Source organism: Jaculus jaculus, chromosome 12 (assembly GCF_020740685.1).
Source record: "Jaculus jaculus isolate mJacJac1 chromosome 12, mJacJac1.mat.Y.cur, whole genome shotgun sequence".
NCBI lineage: Eukaryota > Metazoa > Chordata > Mammalia > Rodentia > Dipodidae > Jaculus > Jaculus jaculus.
In genome coordinates this window covers 106,825,567-106,849,935 of record NC_059113.1, presented here as the reverse complement: position 1 = coordinate 106,849,935, position 24,369 = coordinate 106,825,567, and the positions used below count along the sequence as shown (strand labels likewise).

Genomic DNA, 24,369 nt, shown 5'->3' with positions numbered 1-24,369 from the left:
ACCACATGCAAAGATAGCTTGGTAATTTAGCTCTCTCTATCTACAATTAAAAAAAAAATAGCTCTATCTATCTGTAATTAAAAAATAGAATAATAAATGTATTAAAAACAGAGAAAGTAATGTGTCACTTCACCTCTTCAACACTAGCACTCTGAAGTTCTCATAGCCAAACTGCAGAATGAACACAGGGTCACATTCCTGTCTGTAACAGCCTTTAACACAGACCTTGGCACATTGTTGACATGCAAAAAATACTTGTTGACTAACTGCTTGCTGACCCCTGATAGAAGAAAGAGCCACATCCTCTTGCTGGAGTCCCCATTGCAAGTCTATGAAGTTTCCTAACCTCCACTTACATGATCTTATGTACACGAGATAAATGCCAGTCTGCCATGGTGTATAATTCTTTGTAAAGATTTCTTGATTCACGTTTGTTGAAGATTCTACATGTATATTCCTGAGAGATACTGTTCTTCATTTTCCTGCAATATCTTTGTCTGGTTTTGCTATTAGGGTAATGTTACCCCTGTAGGACATTTTAGGATGTATTCCCTTGGGTTCCAATATCTAAAAATGGCTATGGAGAATTAGTGTAAGTTCTTTTTTAAATGTTTTTTGGAACTTGCCAGCGAGCCCATTACCATCTGTCTCAAAGGAGACTCATTCATGATTCAAATTCTCTTACAGATATAAGCTTATTTAGATTTTCTATTTCTACTTGTACAAATTTCTACAGATTTTATCTTCCAAAGAAGTTTTGCATTTTGTCTAGGAGGTTATTAAGTTTGTGGCTGTAGAGTTGCTTTAGGTAGCGAAGTATAATTTTGATGTCTGTGAGTCGCCGCGATGCCCTATGATCATTCTAATGTTAGCAATTTGCACTTTCTCTTTTTGTCTCAGTCTGTTTCAGGTCTGTTGATACTTTATTTTCAAGGAACCAACTTTTCATTTCATTGTTTTTCCTCTATTGATTTCCTGTTTCCAGTTTCATTGATTTCTACTCTAATTTCATGGATTTTTTCCTCTTAGCTTACTTTGAATTTAATTTGCTCTTCTTGTTCTAATTTCCTCAGGTGAAAGATTAGATTATTGAATTTGGATCATTTGGCTTTTATAATATGTTCATGTGTCTTTTCAGAATTATTGTTTTGCAAGATACTCAAGAATAAGATCTTTTCTCACCAACTGTGATCTAAGACCAGAGATCTTTTAAGCACACATTTGCTATCTTTATTGGTTTTTAAAATATTCTTTTGTGATCACAAGGTGTGTACTAAAGCATCATCTATTGCTTCCCCTGTGCTAGCCTCCTAAATAGGAAAAAATCCATTAAAGTCAGCAATTACTTCATATGGTAGTTATAAAACTAAATGTCACTTGCTGAGAGCCTGCCTGACAACTTGCATGTGCTCAGTAAATGCTCACAATTATTTTACCTATTTCCTGTCCATGTCATTTTACCTGTGTCACACATAATGAGGTTTTAAACTTAACAAAATATATCTTGAAATGTCAATATCTTGTGATTGCAGGCTATTCAATATTAATTATTCATCTGCCTCTTTTGAACTTTTCTAAATCATGCAATTAAAATTAGCTTGACTGTGGTGATTGACAATTTTCTCTGTGGTATCTACCACTTGTTAAGTCTAGTTTCAAGTAGAAACTATTGTACATCAAAAGAATTATTTTCAAAGCTGTAAGTCTCATCCATGTCACTGAATAAAGAATCTCATTCTTTACCTGTTTAATGTAGAGTTCAGTGGTATATAGTTCAATTGATGGAGAGAAATTAAACGAAACTGAAAAGAAAGGTTGAATAGCAATTACAGTATTTGTGAGAGTACCAAAGGAATTTTGAAGGTCATGAATGATGAAAAATGAAACACTATTAATAACATGTAAAATTGTTTGAAGTAATATCAAAGTATCCTCCTATCTAGATTGCATCCTCCTTATTACAAAGCTATAAAAATTGTAAAAAATGAACTCACAATTAAGCACGAGAATCTTTGCTGTATTGTTTTTAGAACAAATGTAGTTGATTTTTTTTTGTTTGTTTGTTTTGAGGTAGGGTCTGACTCTAACTTAGGCTGACCTGGAACTCGCTCTGTAGCCAAAGCAAGCCTCAAAATCATGGTGAACCTTCTACCTCAGCCTCCCTCGTGCTGAGATTCAAGGCATAAGCAGCCCTGTCTATACCTTTGCCTTACCTTTCAGCTAGTTCTACCAATGAAATACAATTCTTTCATGCTTTCAATCGTGCTTATTATTAAAATTCTTTTAAACAACTGTCAATGATTTTACAACTTTTTGCAGAAATCCATTCTCAATCTTCAGGCTTTCTGTCTACTATCTCATGCCCTTTGGGGTACTTTCTGGAATGATTTCTTCCTGTCAGGACGATCCCTTCCCTAGGTAGTTCTCCCTTCCATTATTTGCATAATGTACCAAAAGTATGTTAGAAAGCTGTGCATTAACACTTGTGTGCACGCTCTCTCTCTCCTTTTCTTTTCTTTTGTTCTTAGTTTTTTGAGGTAGGGTCTCACTCTAGCTCAGGCTGACCTGGAATTCACTATGGAGCTTCAGGGTGGCCTCGAACTCACGGCAATCCTCCTACCTCTGCCTCCTGAGTGCTGGGATTAAAGGCGTGCGCCACCATGCATGGCTTTTTTTTTTTTTTTTTTTGTGCACTCTCTTTATATCCCCTGGAAAAAAAGCACAGGGTAAATTTGGCCCTTGGAAACAGTTGTGCCCAGGAAGGTTGGCTTATACTTTCTTTTCAAGTGGAGAAAGAGAAAGTCACACCCTTGCAGAATATTTCTAGCCTCCTGTTCTTACATCATTAGGCTTGAATGCATGCCGCCTGGCAGCTGTGGCCATAATTTTCATCTTGGGTTTGCATCCATGTTTAACCCAGAGCTGCTGGCTTATGTGTTTGCTGCTCGGATGTATTACTCCAAATCATCTACTGTATTTCCGCCAAAGGAAAGTAGTTTTCTACCTATGGCATTTTAATTTTCTAGTGCATCTTACAGTAGAAATGTGCGATATTTCATAAACATTCAACAAAAATTTTATCCATCTTTACTATACTTAGTGTATATCATGCCCTGTCTAAATTTGATCAGCATTTTAATATTTTCTTTGATATCACCCTGTTTTTATGCAGCAAATGTCATCCAAATTCTTCAGTTAGTTCAAAATCTGGTTATTGAGTAATTGCTATCATTCTGTCATTATAGGATAATCAGTTTATTCCTTCTAGTGTTCCTGAATACATTTCTATGATATGTTTCTGACTTAATTAGCACTAATATTGTTAGTATTAGTACTACTTCCTTTTAGTTCTCCATGTCCCACCTGAGTGAGGAGAAGACGACCTTGTTGGAGGTATTACCGACTAGGTATATTTTCTGTTCTGTCCGACGGCAGGCATGATTGGCATCATTATGACAATACGACCCTCAGTCTCCCCTTTGAAGGAATCCGACGTGCAGCAGAGATCCACACTTAGGAACTAGAAAAGATGCACATATTCAAAATAATATAGTCTCAGCTATAATTTGCTCAGTTCTTTTGATTTGAAAGTAACTACATCAAAATTACTAACTTCATTCTCTTTTCAATTCCAGCATGATTCACAAATTCATGTTATATTCTTCCTATACTGCTTTGAAAGCACGCTTTTAAAGCAAGTTCATGATTTAAGGACTACTAAATTTGTCTTGTGGATTTTATCTTCTTCTAGAGGATCTTTCTACGATTTTATTCCTTTGAAAACAAATTCTTATTATTCCCCTAAGTTATGTCATGAAGATGAGAAAAAGTAGGAAGGAAGCCACAGGAAGCGATTATTTCACACGACTTCAGCTCTGCACAATAAACAGACAAAGAAGCTGCTCTAAAGATGTCTTCACATCATGTCAGAAGCAACAGGACCAGAATGTGGTTGTCTGTCCGTGGACACTTGAGGGCTCCCAGTAAGATGCTAAGTTCATTTCAGCCAAGTGCTGAAGTGTTTTAAAGCACTCTCATTCCTGCCCTGCAAAATGTTCCTTTTTAGCAAGGTACTACATGGCTTTTTATGTATTTATTTTTATTTATTTATTTATTTTGCAGCAGGGTCTCCTTGTGCAGTTCAGCTATGTGTGGGACGTGTGGGTCAGGGGCTGAACCGGAGATTTCCAGAGGTGGAATTACAGATGTGCATCAGCACAACAGACACACGTGGCTGTGACGCTGGACACTACATGACACATCCCACTGAAGCAAAGATCATTACAAGGTCTGCTGATGAGAGCGAAGAGAGGAGGAAGAGAGGGAAGGTGACTGGTGCCACTGGCTGCCAGTAGGGGATCCTAAGCAGCGGCAGAGCTGAGTGTGGGCAGAAGGCTAATGACCAAAGTAAACTTAATTTATGCACATCGAAGCACAGGCAGAGGGAGGGGTTTTCAGTATGTTCTTTTAAAAAAACTTTTCTTTTTAAGGTCACAGCCCCCCCCCACTTATGCACATGCATGCACACACACCCTTTATCATAATAATTTGAATTCATTTTCAAATCAAATTATAGGTCCATCCATTATCATTGTATCAGGTAAATATCTTTCTAGAGATGTGGCTTATTCAGTTTGCATGCTTGTACAAGTATTTCATTCACCACTAAAATATCTTTAGTGAAATTTAAGAATAAAAATGCCTAACTTTTAATTATGGGGGATAAACCACGTTAATAATTATCAAAAAGTCTGGTAAAGATGAAGCCTTGTAGCAAAAAAATTTTTCTGCTAAAATTACTTAAGGGAAGATCCAGTTGATTTTGAATTTCATTTGTTTTGAAATAACTGTGCTTTCTGTAATACAGCATGAAATAAAAGTAAGACTAAAGAATTTTCAGAATGTTATTAATAATATGTATTTCCAAGATATTTTTATAATAATTTTAAATTTTAGTCTTTATTTATTTTTAAAATATTTTTTGGCTTATTTTATTTATTTGAAAGTGACAGAGAGAGAGAAAGAGGCAGATAGAGAGAGAGAGAGAATGGGTGTGCCAGGGCCTCCAGGCACTGCAAATGAACTCCAGATGTGTGCGCCCCCTTGTGCATCTGGCTAACATAGGTCCTGGGGAATCAAGCCTCGAACTGGGGTCCTTAGGCTTCACAGGCAAGTGCTTAATCGCTAAGCCATCTCTCCAGCCCAAATTTTAATGTTTAAATTAAATATTTTTTTTTCTGTGTATGTTGTTAACCCCTCAATGAATAGTAGTAATTCTTTACTGCAATTATGCATTCTCTTACCAAACATAGTTTAGACAACTATTCTTCATAAAATTTTGCCATTCCTCAACATTTGTTGTCACATGATCATATTATGTAATCAGTATTTTAACATATAACCATGAAAACACAGTTAGTTCAAATAACGTTACACAAAACCAGATGCATGTGTTTAATGAAGAGATTTCAGGATGACACTGGCAATTGTGTTTGTCAGAGTAGCCAACAGAAACATGCTATTATTAGAATCAGAGGTCTTTTTACCTCTGATATGATCTAATGTAGTATTAGAAGAAGTACCTCAGTAATTCAGATGGAAAATTATTAATAATTATTATATGCCACCATACATGATGTTATTATGTTTATATTTTTTCCTCTATGTAATTTTTAAAAAGATACGCACTTTGGCACAGGAGGAATGGTTTATCAGATAAGTCACTCACCTGCAAAGCCAAAGGACCCAGGTTAAATTCCCCAGGACACACATAAGCTAGGTGCACAAGGTGGCACATGCTTCTGCAGTTCGTTAACAGTGGCTGAATGCCCTAGCGTGCCTATTCTCTCTCTCTATCTCTCTCTCATGAATAAAATTAAAAAAAATTAAAAAGACACACCCTTTGTCTACAAACTTCAAACTGTTTCTATTCCAAATTGGTTATAATTATTCATATGTGTGTGTGTGTTTGTGTGTGTGCACATGCGTATGAATGTCTGCATGAGTATAGATATGTTTTGTGTATATTTTTAATCAAAATATATATGCACACATATGACCACATATAAATTAAGAAAAGCAGATTAAAATAGTCTCTGTTCCTATAACTTGGGAAGCATTGAAATAAAATGTGAATACGAATTAATGTTGTCCTAAAGAAATTAGACTGTACATATGAATGACTCAACAAGGTGCATGGTGCCCACTTTCTATTTTTGCTGATGCAGTGAGTGGAGAGCAAATTAGATTTTTCTGTGGTAAGCTTTTCAGTTTAAAAATTGTACTGCCCTCTTGTTGGACCAGATCAAAGAACAGTTTCAAGACCCGTCTCTCCCTGGCATGTATACATAATGAATTAGTTTTGCTATACTCTTTCCTGTCATGTCATCAGACTGCTGTGCTGGGCAGTGGTGGAGATCACACAGACCCTCAACACTGGCGCTTAGCGCATGCAGGGGCAAGGCGGAGATCTACTCAACCACTTGAGAAGAACATGCCATTTCTGTGACAGATGGGCACAGACTCCAAGAAACAGTTTGTGGAATAGTTGTATCCTATAAAATTCACTTCTAGTTTTGTGCTAGATGAAGAGAATAAAAAGAACAGGAATAAGAGAAATTGAAGGCACAGTAGTGAGAGGGAAGGAGTGATGTCTAGGGAGGAAATTGTGATAACAGTATTGATTCCAAATTAGAATGCCCCATGATAAGTGTGTGAATTAGAGTATAATTTGTGAAATGTTTGACCTGGCTAAATCTAAGGAAAGTCAGAACATTTAGCACTCAGACAGTGTAGGAAAGTGAAAACCTATCACCTTTAACAAGAAGCCCCAGGGTGGCTTCAACGGATACAGAATTAGTGCTCCTCCTTAGTGCTCCCTCCCTGTGGTCAGAACTAGTGCTCCTCCTCAATGCTCCCTCCCTGTGGTCAGAACTAGTGCTCCTCCTCAGTGCTCCCTCCCCGTGGTCAGGATCAGTACTTGCTCCTCAGTGCTCCCTCCCCGTGGTCAGGATCAGTACTTGCTCCTCAGTGCTCCCTCCCTGTGGTCAGGATCAGCACTCTCTCCTCAGTGCTCCCCCCTGTGGTTGGGATCAGTACTCTCTCCTCAGCCATAACTAAAGCCTGTGGCAGCAATGGCATATGCTCAGCCTTCCAACATTCTCTCAAAGCAAAAACAAACTTCACATGTCACATGAATGGCTAAAGCCTCAGCCTAACTATGGTTAGAAATGTAGATATTCAGGTATTTGTTAGATAAGATACAATTTTCTCATAAAATGCAGTGACCCAGAAATGTCCAGCTTCAGAACTTTGTGAAAGCAGACAGATTTTCACTGTTAATTGCTGTTTCATTGTGAACTTCCACAAACCTCCTCTCTTTCAACTTCCAAAACAAGTTCTTTTCTTGAGTGTGTCAGTATGCGTCTCCTAGCTTCCTAATGCATTTTACCCCTTCAGCCACACGTGTTCTGGTGGCGCCTCAGCTGCAGTGGAAATCTACCACACAATAAACAGCATCATTTTTATTTCAATGCTGACACACTACATGTAGACTTTGAAGTTAAATAATTTATCTGCCTTTTGGGTGCAATTTGCCAGTCTTATTATAACTCTGCTTCTGATATTCATCTCATGCTTAATAGTTCTCTGCCTCATGAGGATGCTTGTCAATCAATTAGAATGACATGTCACTCTGACCTTTTATTGGAAACAATTTACTCTTTGCTTCATTTCATTGTGAGTTTTCTTCTCTTTTATTCTCATCAAAAGCCCGGTTTATTAGTATTCAAAACCACATGCTAATTACCGTAGCTTGGTGACCTGCTCATCAATGGACTGACACTCTGTCTCTGCAGAAGTGATCCAGTTGAGTCTGCCCGAGGATCAGAGGCTCAGTACTACCACAGCCACCGTGGGGCAGAGCGCCGTTCTGAGCTGCGCCATCGTGGGAGCGCTGAGACCCCCCATCGTATGGACGAGGAACAACATTGTGCTAAATAATTTAGATCTGGAAGACATCAATGTGAGTACACAAACAGAGGTGCTTCGTAATGTGTGCATTTCACATGATATTCTCAAGGCAGGGTGATGTCTGGGGGGCTCTGGGGATACTAGGTATGGAGTAGAGAATTATTGGAACATTGTATATCCACCCCACCAGTTGGGATGTGCACTAGAAAACATGTGTAAATAATCCAAATCATTTGTATTGGTGTGGGAAGATTACGAAGCAATGTATTAGTGAGAAAATATGTTAGCACACAATTTTATAAGGAGTATCTAGTTTTCAAATGCAAACACTCTCTCCCTAGTAAATCCACATCTAATTATTCCTATAAACATAGTCATGTGATTTCAAGTATGCGTCTATGAAATTGTTAATCTTCATAGAACACAGGAGTGAAAAATACCTTTTGTGGGAAGTATGATAGTATGCATGAGTGTGTAAGCTTTAGAATTACTTACTGGTATTAAACATCAGAGAGGAGGACTAATCTTCTTATGTGAAGATATTATATTTTTATGGTAATAACATCCTCTTGTGTTATAATGCTTCTATTTATCATATATATAGCCAATTTATAGACCATTTCTAGGCCTGTGTCTATGAAATGATTTACAGCATAGAATGGTTCTAAGGATAAGGGTAAGGTAAGGGTAGAAGCTGACTCATAGCCAACAGATATCTTTTTGAATTTTTATAACATGTACATATACTAATTCTTTTAAAATATTTTATTTAGTTATTATTTATTTGAGAAAGAGTGAGTATGGGCATGCCAGAGCCTCTCGTCACTGTAAAACTCCAGATGCATGCACCACTTTGTGCATCTGGCTTTATGTGCACTTGTGGAATCAGACCCAGGCCATCAGGCTTCCTAAGCAAGCACCTTCCACCAGAAAACCATCTCCGCAGCTCGTATGTTAATTCTTAACAAGAACACACTTTAAAAATGATGCCATAGTGTATGCTTACTAGTGTCTGGATACCTAGGGAATACACATTTGTGTGAGTGTTGTGATGTGGATCCCACTGATAAAATATTTGTTACATAACAGCAAGGCCCTGAGCTGTTTCATGATCACTGGGCCAGGGGGAGCTCTGCCTTCCCTGACAGGCTGGTCTGCAGAATGGTCTGCTTGTTACTAAAGAAAGGCTGGATATTGTCTCATGAAAAGGGTGGAGCTCTGCTTTTCTTGGTTAATTGTATCTGGAAGGGGTGTGTGTGTGTGTGTGTGTGTGTGTGTGTGTGTTATTATGAGAATGCCTACTAACAGTTATCTCTATACAAGGCCCCCATGGTGGAGCAACGGCCTAAAACTGGTGACAACTCAGAAAAGGATAATATTGTTTCACTTTAAATATTTTACATTCCACAGGTAACATGAGCTATCAATGGAAACCAATGTGTGGTTTGTTTTTCTAGAGTGAAGGAACATGTTCTTTTGTTAAGCACACCTCCGGTGGGTGAGTCAGTCAACGCTGCTCAGCTGGGTGTGCCCCCAAAGCTGAAAGAAAACAGATACACACATACATACCAGGGTGCCAAGCTGCTTACCAGGAAATGATTGCAGAAGTTGGGAAAAAAGTAAAACCCATGTACTTACTTACAAAGTGTCTGTGAAATGGAGGAGGGAATTCCCTTCCATTGTTGAGTTAATAATCGTGCCCTCTTGGTATATTTCCGATCACTTCTCAACAAACTATCTTGCTACCAATTATTTTTGCTGCTTTAGAAGGAGTCCCTAAAATAATATCACAAGATATAGTATTAAACGTTTTATTAAATCGTTGTAATATTCTTATTTAATGCTCAAAAGTATGTCAAAGATAGAAAACTTTTGATTATTTTTATTTTGGTATATGTTTGACAAATCTGCTTATATATGGGCACTCTCCTAAGTTGTTCAGGCACACTGTTTAATTCTTGGAGACATCTAGAACACTATGCCTCTCATGTCAATGAGAATCAATGGCAGTTTTGAATATCCTTTCAGATTGCTAATGTCTATATCAGTTAGAAATCAATGTGTGTTTACCTGTTGTGTATTTGCACTCTCACATAATTAACATGTTACAGGTAAGTTTTGAACCTTTATTTGTTTCTCTTCTTTTAACCTGTGGGTGTCCCATCCTGTGCCAAGAAGAGCCTGTGAATAGTTTTAGCCTTCCCAACACACACTGAGTGTAGTTTCTTTGGTAGGATGAGTTCACACCACTTCACACCCTGTCTGCATCTTGCTAGTCCCCAAACGACTCTTAGTAACAGAAAGTCGTATGTCCATTTGTATATGTAGAAGCTTAGGGGAGGAGACGTAGTTGCTTAGTCACTGGATTTTATGTGGCTTGATTGATTCTAGATCACACGTTTCAGCACTGTCTGGAGGAGAGGGTCTCTGTGGCTTCCTGCTGCCCTTCAGGTGGTATAGCCCAAGTTATTCTGGTCACTATATATTGTAACTGGTGCTGGACTGATTGAAAATCAGCTGGTGTGTAAAGCTATTTATTTTGCCTGTCTTCGTCTTTGTATCAGGTAAATAAAAGCATACCACTGAACAACAGGGACAGGCACAAAGGTGGCTTGTAAGATGACCTGGCTTCTTACTGATCTTCTGTCATTTGAGAGTGATGAGGAGTAACGAGACCTCAAGCAAGTTATTTAAAATATCTGTCCCCAGTTCTCTTATCTATGAAACGAAGGTGACAATGATAGAAACAGCTTACTCTGGTGTTATGGACATCAAACATTTAAAGCAGTGGACGTTGGATGAGGTTTTGTGAGTGCTCAGAATCTCTCTCTTATTACTATGCCTTCTGCTCCTCCTGGTTTCTTCTTACTTCTGTTCCTCTCTCCTTTCTGCTGCTATTCCTTATTCATGTTTCAGAGAACACAGATGTCTTCAACTCTGCCTAAAATAATGGAGGTACACCTCTATGTTCCATATAATTAGTTCTGAGGGAAAGTGAGTGCTCACCAGAAACACCAAATTTGAACCCAGTGTTTTTTTTTTTTTTTTTTTTTTAACGGAGTTTATGTCTGCTAGCAAAGCAATACCATGGCAACTTCAATAAGAATTCAGACTCTTACAAAAGGAAGTACAAAATTCTTTTTTAATAGTGTGAAAAAAAGACAGTTTGCCAGTATCTAATTTACCATTAAAATGCTGGGCTCACTCCTGAATTTCAAGATGCCCTGTCACTCTCTGGATAGCTTTTAAGAGTCTGAAATGGGTAAAATGAGTGCCTGTGGTCCTTTGAATGTCTGTTTGTGTAGTTCACTCTGCTGGTGGCTACCATGTCGGCACAGGGGTTTTGTCCTATTATTTTTCTCCCTGACTTTAGGAACTAAGTTTTTATTTTATTTCCTTGGCATGACCTATTAATTTCTCTCCTCCCAGTGAGACTTTTTTCATAAGTTCTGACACAGCTGCACATTGTCTGGAAGATTATTCTCTGATCTCTTTGACTGTTATGAAATGTTCACATTTAGAAACCAATTAGTATGTGAAATATAGGTAGCTTGTGAGAATTTAGAAATTGGCTCATCATGAAATAATATCTTTAATGCTTTACAATGTATGATAATGAGATGTAATAGTGGCCACATTCCTGGAGCAGATCCTGCACTCATCCAGGGAGGGCCCTGCCAAATTTGTATTCAGTATTTTGAATTATTCTTCCTCAAAGAGAAATCAAATCAAATTACATAAACTTCACATATTAAAAATGCGGGGCTTCTCTCTGTCTTATCTGGCTGTTTGTAGTATATTGGCTTTTTGAGCCTGTGTGTGTGCATGTATGTGTGCATGTGAGTGTGCATGTGAATGTGCCTGTGTGTGTACCTGTGAGTGGGCCTGTGTGTGTGCATGTGTGCATGTATGTGTGCCTGTGTGTGTATGTGAGTGTGCCTGTGAGTGTGCATGTATGTGTGCATGTGAATGTTCATGTGAATGTGCCTGTGAGTGTGCCTGTGTGTGCATGTGTGCATGTGTGTGTGCATGTGTGTGTGCATGTGTGTGTGCCTGTGTGTGTATGTGAGTGTGCATGTGAGTGTGCCTGTGTGTGTGCATGTATGTGTGCATGTGAGTGTGCATGTGTGTGTGTGTGAGTGTGCATGTGAGTGTGCCTGTGTGTGTGCATGTATGTGTGCATGTGAGTGTGCATGTGTGCCTGACATGTTCTGGTTCCTCTGCCTGTGGAGGGTAGAGAACAGCTTCAGGTATTGCTGCTCAGGAAAGAGGTCTACCTGTCCATGTTCTTTGCAGCAGTGTCTCTTATTAGCCTGGGATTGGCCAATTAGGTTAGGTTGTCTGGACAGGGATATTCCTTTCTGTCCTTTCCCAGCACCGGATTACAAGTAGACGCCTCTGCATCTGGCTTTCACATGGGTTCTGGGCATTGAACTCAGCTCCTCATGATTATGAGTCAAGCACTTTACTGAAATGATCTATGGCTCCAGCTCAGATGTCATTTTTGAAATCATATCAGCTATCAGCTGGTGAGGACATTTCAAAAGTACCCAATGGGGAGCTGTTTTCCCAAATTTCTTTCTTTGTCCCTCTTATTTTTCACTGTGGTGAAGAAATGCAATAAGAGATTAATATTACTAAAATTTTTCAGTGCACAATAAAGTCTGGTTAGTAATAGGCATAGCATTTCACAGCAGACTTATTTATCTTCTATATGAGAAACTCCAAACCCACAGTAAATACTTCATTCCCCGCCCAGAGCCAACAGAGGCCACGATTCTACTCAATGTTTTATGCTCTTGACTTTTATAGATTTCTCATATAAGTGGAATCATGTAGAAATTACACCTTTGCAACTGGCTTATTTCCTTAAGTACAATGTTCCCCAGGTCTACATGTGGCAGGACTTCCCTTTTTATCAGGGTGACAGCTCTGTCTGTCTTATCATTCCCTTACCTTGGATATTGTAACAGTACAATGAACATGAACATATAGATATCTCCTTGTGATCATAATTGCAATGTTTTTATATGTCTTCTAAGGAGTGGAAATGATGGTGCATGTGCTTATTTTTTTCACCATTTTTGATAAACTTCCATACTTTTCTCCATTGTCCCTCATGAACAAGGGCTTATGAGTTCCAATTTCTCCCCACTGTGGACAACTGTGGCTGTCTTATATTCATCTGTTCATTTAATAACTGTCATTGTAACTGAGGTGATGCTTGTTCCTGGTTCTGATTCACACACTCCTACCATGATTCTGGGTGTTCATTTATCTGCAGCATGGACACTTGTATGCCCTCTCTGGAGAAATGTCTGGTGAGTTCCTTTGCCCCCTTTTGATGTTAAGATGTAAAGATACAGAGAAAACATTAATAGAATGTAAGACTCTTTCATGACTAAAATGTTCAACAAACTAGGTATAGAAAGAAACTAGATAGAAGAAGGGCTAATCTACAAATATATAATTAACAAACCGAATGGTGAAAATTTGTAGCTCTTCCTCTGACATATGGAGCAATACAAGAAATCCTACTGTGATGGTTTGAATAGATAGCCCCCAGTAGATTCAGTGTTTTGAATATTTTTTTTTGTTTATTCTTATTTATTTGAGAGCAACAGACAGAGAGAGAAACAGGCAGAGAGAAAGAGAGAATGGACGTGCCAGGGCTTCCAGCCACTGCAAACGAACTCCAGATGTGTGTGCCCCCTTGTGCATCTGGCTAACGTGGGTCCTGGGGAATCGAGCTTCGAACCAGGGTCCTTAGGCTTAACAGGCAAGTGCTTAACTGATAAGCCATCTCTCCAGCCCTATATTCAGATTTTTATTTGTTTGTAATTTGCATCTGCAGCCACCTGGCTGGAGGCAGTGTCACTGGGTGGATCTTAAGGTGTGGTGATGGGTTTCAGATTTCAATCTAAAGATATGCAAAGTGTGCCTAGCTGGAGTTCCTGAAGTGTGCTGTGCTGTGTGGCTTTTGGCTTGTGCTTCTCTCTCTCTCTTTCTCTTTCTCCTTGGTCCTGAGAAAGCAGGCCAGCTTCTTCTGTAAGCTTCAATAAAAATCCCTTCCTCCATAACTGTGCCTGGTCTGGACGTTCATCTCAGTGAACCCCAAGCCGTCTGCTACACCTACTCTTCCTCACAGCAGTGGTAGCAATGCTGGAGCATGTAGGCAAATGCAAGAATGAATAAACCTCCAAGTCAAAGAAGAACCATCTCTGTTTACAGAACAACTGCCATGTTCATCAAATACTGATTGCATACACTCAGACACAACCAGTTTTAGGACTAATACATGACTTTAGTTAAGAGAAAGGATTAAAATAAGCATTTGTGTTCATTTATACACAGTAATGAGTATCAAATAATAAATTTGGAAAATAACCCTAGAATTTAAAGACATTTAAACACTTAGAAATAGACTGAAAAATGAGGTTATAAAGCACCCTTAAACTATCTATGCCTAGACATGAAACCTACCAACCCTTACGGAATAAATTCAAAAACACAGCATGGCTGAAAATGCAGTGCATGCCCCTGGGCTCCTGAGCTTCAGGACAGTGTTATTAGATTGTCATCATTACTCATGGTTATGGACAAAGCTAATTCAATCCTCATCAAGTTCTAATGACTTTTGTTCATATAAATGAATAAAATGAAACTGAAATTTATAGGAAACTGGTAAATACTATGATTATCAAAAAAAAGCATTTAAAAAGAGCTGGAATAGGCTTAGCGGTTAAGCACTTGCCTGTGAAGCCTAAGGACCCCAGTTCGAGGCTCGGTTCCCCAGGTCCCACGTTAGCCAGATGCACAAGGGGGCGCATGCGTCTGGAGTTCGTTTGCAGAGGCTGGAAGCCCTGGCTCGCCCATTCTCTCTCCCTCCCGCTATCTGTCTTTCTCTCTGTCTGTCGTTCTCAAATAAATAAATAAAAATTAAAAAAAAAAAAAGAGCTGGAATAAATCATGGAAGTACATTCTTAGAAATCAGAGATGGCCTGTAAGTCTTAAATTTGACTGCCTTCTATTATTTTTTTTCTAAATTTTTTATTTATTTGTTACAGAGAGAAAGAAAAAGGGAGAGAGAGAGAGGGAAATAAAGAGAGAGACCTAATTGGTGCACCAGAACCTCTAGCCACGGCCACCAAACTCCAGATGTATGTACTACCATGTATTTGGCTCATGTGGATCCTGGGAAATCGAACCTGTGTCCTTAAGGTTTGCAGACAAGTGCCTTAATCACTAAGCCATCTCTCCAGCTCTGACTTTTTCTATTCTTTAATGTGTGTGTGTGTGTGTGTGTATATATATATATATATATATATATATATATATATATACATATATATATATGTATATATATATATATATGTATATGTATAGATGAACTAATTTCATATTGCATCATTAAATGTTTCTCAATAACTTTTTCTATATAACTTTTATTCTCACTTAAATTCCATGTTAATTTGTTAGATATTATTATTAGTATTTTATTTATATCTTAGCATTTTATTAATCAAAGGATGGAATATCAATTTTCAAACAAATTATAAAAAACTATATATCCTTGCACCAATATTTCATAAGCATAAAGCATATTCACTTCTAAAGAAAAAACAAAAAAATGATAAGATAAGAAAGTGTGCTTTATATCTCAGATTATTTTTTTGTATTAGAGGGGTGTTTTCTTGACATGGATCCACAGGGTAGAATGTGGAAATTACCTTTCTAAGAAAATAGTCAAAATGTCACAATTACATTATTAAAAAAAATCACAATGTAAAATTTATTAATGAAAACATTAATAAACTATAAACAACAAAGTTTCAGGACATTGAAAATGTATACCCCAATGCCTAAAACATATTCTACATCCAAGTTCTCTTAAACCAGTTTCCTTCTTTAATAAAAAGGAAAAAAATACAGCAGGGCATGGTGACATACAACTTTAATCCCAGCCCTCAGGAGTCAGAGGTAGAAGGATTCTGTGAGTTTGAGGCCACCCTGAGACTCTATAGTGAATTCTAGGTTAGCCTGGGCTAGAGTGAGACCCTCCCTCAAACAAAGCAAATAAACAAAAGAATAGTCACCCTTGAAGTGTCACATCATTCCATGGGAAATTATTATTTTTGTTGAAGTTGGATTTCATATTCCAATATGCAACATAAATCATGTGTGCTCCAACTGTAACAGGGTGCTGGGTTCGAGAAAGTCCTTGAACCCTAAACCCTAGGTTCATGTCTACTTTTAATCAAAGAAGTGACTTAAAAAAGACTGAGAAGGATAATTATTAAATTATATTTGTTGAAGGAAGTACAGAATAAGGAAAGGTACCCACATGGCTAGAGGGCCTGGGAAGACCATGGAGAAAAAAAGAAATAAAAGAAAGTTCAAAGAGATCCTTCCATATGGGAAACTAGAGGGTATAGAGAATCCACGTGGAGAGTAAGGACTAGGGAGCCCCCTCCCTTGGCTCAGCCCAGCCTAGAGGAAATTCGTCAGCAACTGGCAGTTCCCAAGTGATCAGGCAGCTCAGAGAGCGTGTCTTCCCATCGTAAACATATTTATAACCTTAGGATGGTGGGCCCCACCTGCTAGTTCAGGTGAACCTAGGGGATGTCTCAGGTAGAGGCTAGCCCAAGTTGTGGGGACTGAACTTTATCATCAACAATGTTTAAATCCCACGAAAGACTTCTCTCCCAGAAGTAGTCCAGCTTGTTTGTGGAAAAGCAGGTCTTGGTAAGAGATAAGAATTCTAGCAAGTGTAGACCATCCTGCCTGTTTTTCTACTTTTAGGGACCCAGTCACCCTAACTGCCTACTCCTTCTCGCAACTCTATTTTCACTCTACTTCTAATTTGAAGGTAGCATTAAATAAGACATAATGTTTTAATAATGCTTTATCTTCATTCCTACATAAATGAAACGAAGCGTCCATAATCATCAGATATATTCATCTGCAAAAGGAAGCTTGAAACTAATTCTCTCAAATGGATAATAAAGAACCATCTGGAAGTTTTAATTTGTAATTACTATTTCCTGTTCTAAATGTTTTGGTCTTTGTATGCTAAGGAAAGTGGCATGGCATATTGAATATTATATTGTTCAATAGATATAATATGATAGCATCATGTACTAAATTAATGTAACATGCCATTTGACTTATTAATTTAAGAATGGATGATGAATTTGTGAGTTGATTGAAAAGGAGGAAGTTCAGATTTCGGTTCTGATACATAAGCAATAGAGTGTGTCTGAGAGACTGCAGGGGTCCTGGCATTGCTGTGAAGGCAGGATGGGCAACTGACAGGGACCTCGGAAAGAGCTGCCCCTTGCTACAGGGGTTATGGTCTCTCTTATGGGGAATAAACATTTCTTGAATGTCAAGTCAGTACTTTTTAAATCAAAAACAAAAGCTTTGTATTTATTTGCATGCAGAGAGAGACAGAGAGAATGGGTGTGCAAGGGCCTCTAGGCACTCCAAAGGAACTCCAGATGCATGTGCCACTTTATGCATCTGGCTTTACTGGATGCTAGAAATTAAACCTAGTTCACTGGGCTTTGCAGGCAAGTGCCTTAACTACTTAGCTATCTCTTTAGCCCTTAAGTCAGTACTTTAAAATGCCTACTACGTCTGGTCATTTATGAATTTGGCCTGTGAAGAATTAAGTTTCACATGTTTTGCTTTTCTCAAGTGTGTTATCAGAGTGCTGAGAAACACCCAAATGATAGTTTCAGATCCCTGCTAATAAAATAGAGCTGTAGATGTAGGTTGATTTTTTCCCCCCAAACTTTTATAAAATCATCTTATGTCACAGATGAAGGAAAAAAGAATAAAACATGACTCAAAAATTTGGTCTGGTACATAAGCCAGAACATCATATGGTACACATTGACATGCACAATTTGTATATTTTAAATAACAGTTTAACATTAATTTAATATAAAACAATTTGATTCCAAGGGACTCAAATAAGGTCAGCACCACTAGCTTGAAATGAAAACCAATATTATGAAATCATTTTCTTGTAGGAATTACAATGTAATTTACATAAAATATGCTGATATTGAAGGGAGATGCATCCTATAAAATATTTGTACTTCAAAGTCCTAAGATTTATTGTTCATTTTGTTTAGATCACACTTAACATTATTTAATGTTTATATTTCCAATCACTCTTATTTACTGTTTGATCACTTCACCACATTTTAACTTCTATCATATACTGTCTACCATGCTAGCATGGAAATGATAGGGAGGAATTGAAGGTATTCACCCATTAGAGAAGCATAGAAAGAGAATTGGTAGATTGAGTGTCCTTCAGGAGTTCACAGCTGGGTAATTACAAGAGAACCATCTGACGAACCAGAGGAGTGCCACATGGGGGTCTGCATTCTGGAGAAGCACTTGTTCCCTTAGGGTGATCCCCTTCCTGCACCCTGGGAATGGGGGTCAGTCCTGGGAGGTCCATTTGAGGCACACATTCAACTCCACTGTGCCAACAGGAATATGTAAATGTGGTCAGTCCTGGTGGGTCATTGGTCAGTCTTGGGCAGAAGCTGGGGCCACAGGGTTCAGGCTGCAGCTCTGTGGTGTCTGGGATTTCTGAACCCAATGACAATTTCCCTGGTGGGCATCCATGGCATTTTTCTGGTCTCTCTTTAATTGCATTTCCACTGCACTATCCCTGATTTTTAGGCCAGTAAGTAGTTGGTACAGTAGAAGAAATGAGCCACAGGAAAGGCTTGCTGGGAAAGTTGAGGCTATGCTGCAGAAAGTACTCCAGGGGCTGGTTTCCATCAAGAAATTGCACTGCCAGAGGAGAGTCAGTGATAGCAGGATGCAGCCATCACATCACTTCCCAGAAAGCAGGCGAGAGAGAACCTTGCCATTTTGTAACCCTGCAGGGACAAGGACTGGATGTGAAGAAGTTCTGAGACCTAGAGGTGAAAGAAGCCTTCCAGACCCTCTTTCCTCCAGGGAGAACATCTAAAAGCAGATGCTTCCCAGGTTACTGGGTTGGGACGATTGACCTGTGGGATCGTGAGGCCGCGGGTCACACTCCCATCAGAGCACCAGTGAACAGGCTGTGTTCCAAGTACACGGTGATGGTGAGGGCTTTCCCCCATGAGGGCTCCAGTTCAATCAGGCCTTTGTAATTGTCTGGGGTCAGGCCTGAAACAACACTCCTGGGTTTTATGTCAGTGAGCCTGATGCTTTCACAAACCATGACCCGAAAGCCGTGGTGACACACCTTGGAAAGAAGTTGCACAGTCTTCGTGGAAGACTGTCTTCATTAAAAAGTTATGTTTATTAACTTACTGCGATTGTATTGATTTCATGTACTCATAATTTTACTATTCCTTACTAGTGAAGTCTGGTTAGCATACTTCAGTGTAGCCTGGTGTATAACACCTAACTGCAAGTTGGAGTCATAGGCTAGAGACAGAGTCAGGGGCTGGAGGTTGCGTCACAGGCTAGAGGTAGTCACTTGGCTAAACTGAGCAGAAAAGCCAGTACTGGGACTTGCTGGAAAGCTATAAGGGTCTGCTGCCTGGATGTGCTGTGAACATTCCTGAAAGCCTGAGCAAAAGTAACAGGTTTAACTACAACCCATTCTTCCCCTTTCTCTCTCTCCCTCCCTTCTTTCTTTTCTTCCTTCCTTCCTTCCCTCCTTCCCTCCTTCCTTCCTTCCTTCCTTCCTTCCTTCCTTCCTTCCTTCCTTCCTTCCTTCCTTCCTTCCTTCCTTCCTTCCTTTCTCTTTCTTTCTTTCTTTCTTTCTTTCTTTCTTTCTTTCTTTCTTTCTTTCATCTTTCTTAAAATATATCTTCTTACACCTTTTTAGATTTTCCTCTCAATTCCAAGATCCCCGATACCTTTCATCCCTCCATTAGGTACTGATATCTTATCTACATAGACAATTTGTGGTAACTATTATTGAGCTGAGTGGGAGAAGCAATCAGTGGCATGCACAGACTCATTGTTTCTGAAGATCAGGGGCTAATGGCCTAGCTGTGCTTTTAGAGTCTACATCATGATGCTGGGTAAGTTGAAAGTCTGTTGAAAGGAATAAGTTTTGCACAGCCAGTAAGATAGTAAGTTAAAATAAATGAATTATTAATTAGGAATGGAGATTTCAGATTGTTACAAAATAATAAAATTCAAAGTTAATTCTAGTAGAGCATTGGCTTAGCATATGAAAAATCCTGGGTTCAGGCCCAGCTCTCCAATTAAAAAACAACAACAAACAACCAGAAGAAGACAGGATAAAAGAAAAAGAAATTTATAGTAAGTTTTGGCTTAGTGATAGTGGCCCAGCCTTTTGTTCCTAGTCCTCAAGAGGCAGAAGCAAGAGGATCCTAAGTGTATAGTTAGTCCGGGGTACTGTCTCAAAATGTGAGCACGGAACGATGTGTGTGTGCGTGTTGATTTTGGAGCTGAAGGTATAACTGAATGAGAGAGCCCTTGCCTAGCATGTGCAAGGCCCTGGGCCCGTCTGCAATACTATAAAAAGAAAAAAGGGAAAAAAAAGTCGACTTAATTATTTTGAAAGTTTGAAAAAAAATTCCTCTTTTTTTTTTTTTTTTTCCCTGAGGTAGAGGTATTAAAAATTGGTACATATGGAGAAATAGTCACTTTATATTTGTATACAATTAAAGGAGGCTTTTGAAGGTTATTTTGTCCATGTGATGGTTGTATATTCTAGTATTTCATCAGTGGAAACTACAGCGTGCCATTGACAGTCTCAGGAGAGTTACAATGAGAAAGTGCAGCTGCGGGTGGTAATGGTGGTGGAGTCCCCACAGCAGAATTATAGTCAGGAGTCATTGTGACACCTGCTCCTTGGATAGTTCCACCAGGATTTCTGCATAAGATTTAGAAACAATGCTTCATAGATGGCAAATATGTCTGAAATCACATTATCAACTACTTAGAAATTGATCAAAATTAAACAGTATTCACAGAGTCCAGGTTCCAAAGTAGCTCAGGCCTATAATCTCATCACTCTAGGGGCTGAGGCAGGAGGATTGCCAATTTGAGACCAGCTTGGGCTAGAACATGAGACTATGCTTCAAGATACCAAAAGTATAAAAACAAATAACTGCAAAATAAAACAGAATTTTAAAGTGCAAGTCAGATTAGCAGATGCAATGTATCATGTCATGTGTGAGCAACACTGTTTTTCTAATGATTGCGTTTTCTTTTCTTTTTTTTTTTTATTTATTTGAGAGTGACAGACACAGAGAGAAAGACAGATAGAGGGAGAGAGAGAGAATGGGCGCGCCAGGGCTTCCAGCCTCTACAAACGAACTCCAGACGTGTGCACCCCCTTGTGCATCTGGCTAACGTGGGACCTGGGGAACCGAGCCTCGAACGGGGGTCCTTAGGCTTCACAGGCAAGCGCTTAACCGCTAAGCCATCTCTCCAGCCCTGATTGCGTTTTCTTACAGCACAGTGAAGGATGTCATTCTCAAGTCCTGTCAGACTACAGGCCCAGGGTTTGTGTTCCCACAAGCCTGCATGTTCCGTCGCGGTGGTGCATCAGACAGCAAGTTGATTATTTTGCCCTTCCCTATATGGAAGCTTTGTTTTCATTCAATGCTCTGGTTAATTTCTTTAAGGAAGTACCAGCTGTCTGTCAATTTCAGACTTGTCAGTTACCCAGAACTATAAGCAGTTGAAAAGAACAAAAGTATAGTTTTGAGAGTATATACCTCTTCTCATGGTTTGGATAGGTATAACATTCTCCCCATCTACATATGAGATGAAGGTAGAACTCTGAAATGCACATTGTATTTCAACAATGGGTCAAGAGTTACTATAACTCCAGGATTTTTTGGTTTATTTTTATATATTTATTTGAGAATGACAGACAGAGAGATAGAGAAAGAGGAAGAGAGAGAGAGAGAATGGGCATGCCAGGGCCTCCAGCCCTTGCAAACTAACTCCAGATGCATGCACCACCTTGTGCATCTGGCTTGTGTGGATCCTGGGGAATCGAGACTCAAACTGGGGTAGTTAGGCTTCACAGGCAAGTGCTTAACCTCTAAGCCATCTCTCCAGCCCATAACTCCAGGATTTTTTTTTTTTACCCATTACGTTACTAATACTTGTGATAAAACTGAAACAAAAATCCATTTTCTTTCAAAGCATTCCAAAAGAAAGTTTAAAATCTAACTGGGTTATTTAATCCATTAAAAATTTCAGTGTAACTCAAGCTGTTTAGAATCACAGCTTAATCAGGACAATCCACATACATATAAGGGAAACTACTTAATTTGAGATACACAATTTAAAGTCTAGCTAAGGTGTGTGTGTGTGTGTGTGTGTGTGTGTGCACAGTTAGCTTTAGTGTCCAATTTAATATCATACTACCCAATGGTGCACATAAAATTTGTACTCTTTAAGCAAAAATATAATCAGTTGATTCCTATAGGTGCAAATACCATTAATGTTTACACATGAGAATGTTCCGCCAATCATGAATGTATTCATGGAAGTGTTTTGCATAAATGACACAAGCCAGGCAAGCATGGTTCAGTGGTACTGTCAAGTCCTTGGAAAGGTCACGGACAAATGAGGATCTGAGTAAGATATATAGGATATGTAAATATTTGGGTTTGTACTTCACAAATTGATTTTTGTCAGGAGGTGTTTTAAAAGTCTTTTCATATTGAAGTAAGTTGATTTTGGTGATCTGTAATGAGCCTGCGAATCTTTTCATAGCCTGGATGGTATTTTCATTTTCCTTCTCAGTAACATTGCAGGTCTTCACATTCCTGTTGAATTTTTGCTATTTTGTTTTTTCTTTGATCAATTTAATATAATCATTTTCTGTGACTCATTGTTTGCATCATTCTGGCTTTATAATGCATCTTTTCTCTTTCCCCCCTTTTATTAATAAGAACTCTTTATAATTTTAAGTTTGGTATTTCTTAAGGATTTCCTCTGTTGGTCTCTTGATTTACTTTTATTTTTATTTATTTATTTATTAGTTTTGTACTCAGTGAATACAGTCAAGTTGGTCCATTGTTAGCCTCCTCCCTGTCCTCCCCCCTCCACAGGGACCCTTCTTGTTGGGGTATATCGGTCGTACATTGTGGGGTTAGCCATCAGTTATGGGTGGGAGGAAATGCCTCGATGGTCTCTTGATTTTAAAAGTCACCTTATGTCTTGATGCCTGAGATTATGAAGCCATTTTTTCTACATTTTCTACCAAGTGATTTAGAGCAGTCTTTCACATGTGCATACTGCACTCTGTGGCTGTTCTTTCTGTGTATGGTGCCAGACAGAAATGCATTGCAAATTTAACTACTTAGCTAAGCTTACCCAGCTGCTCTAGAAATGTTTACTGACTACACTGATCTTTTCCATTGAATTGCCATACTAGGTCTGGCTGATATCAGAATGTGAATGTGGGTACTGGGGAGATGGCTCATTGGCTCAATGGCTATAGGTGCTTGTTTGCAAAGCCTGTAGGCCCAGATTCAACTCACCATCCTCTCAAGTAAAGACAGACTAACATTTGTTTGCAGCAGCAAGAGATCCTGGCATGCACATGCGTGCGCACGTGTGCACACATGCATCCCCCCCCACATATGGATAATTAATAAAAGAAACAATGCTTCACATATGTGACTATATACTTCCATCTCCTCTTCCTATCAATTATCTATGGATCATCTCTCTATCTGCCTCTTTCTGTCCCTCTCTGTCTCTCTCAAATAAATAAACGAAAAAAATAAAAAATAAAAAAAAAAACTTTTCAAAAGTGGCCACAGAACTCTGTTGCCTTGTAGAACTCTCTGGATTGCAAGCTTAATGTATAAGTCTTCACAAAACTCAACATACATTCATAAAATGCAGTGGTTTCCAGCAGTGGCCCTGCTTATCCTTTACACTTCTATAGGCAATTACGCCTAGATTTTTATGTTAATAGCATAGAATTCTAAGAAGTGTGTTTAAGAATATAGTATATCTACTTATTTAAAGATATCATTGAAATCTGTCTGCTGAATTATTTCCTTAAGATAAAGTAATGTGATTGCTTAACATAAAAACAAAATAAAAGAGTTGCACAAATTTTGAATGGTTTCAGTTTTGCTTTTCCTATCATAGAATGTAGTTGCATAAAATTTGCTTATCCATCAAAAACAGTAATTCCCATTAATGTTTGTTAAGTTAGACTTTTTGTTGTATTTCTTTAAATTGATTGATGGAGTGCTTTAAGAAAGAGATTTGAAAACTTATTTACTTACTAAATTGAAATTATATCATTTATTTTTCAGTGTTGTTTATTGGTACTAGATTAAGTGTATAAAATAGGCTAGCAAGAAACATTCACAGCTTCTAGAAAAATTATATAAACCACAAGAGTATAGTGCAATAGTC

The 24,369-nt window shown here is 38.5% G+C and overlaps 1 protein-coding gene across 3 annotated transcripts in view; it reads left to right on the top strand.

The window, feature by feature from the left end:
• Positions 1 to 24,369, top strand: part of Fstl5 (follistatin like 5) — a 462,806-nt gene that overhangs the window by 288,714 nt on the left and 149,723 nt on the right. For all 3 annotated transcript variants that reach the window (XM_045131273.1, XM_045131272.1, XM_045131271.1), the window contains exon 7: positions 7,857 to 8,023. In XM_045131273.1, the coding sequence (XP_044987208.1) occupies positions 7,857 to 8,023 (167 nt within the window). The remainder of the gene's footprint in view (positions 1 to 7,856; positions 8,024 to 24,369) is intronic.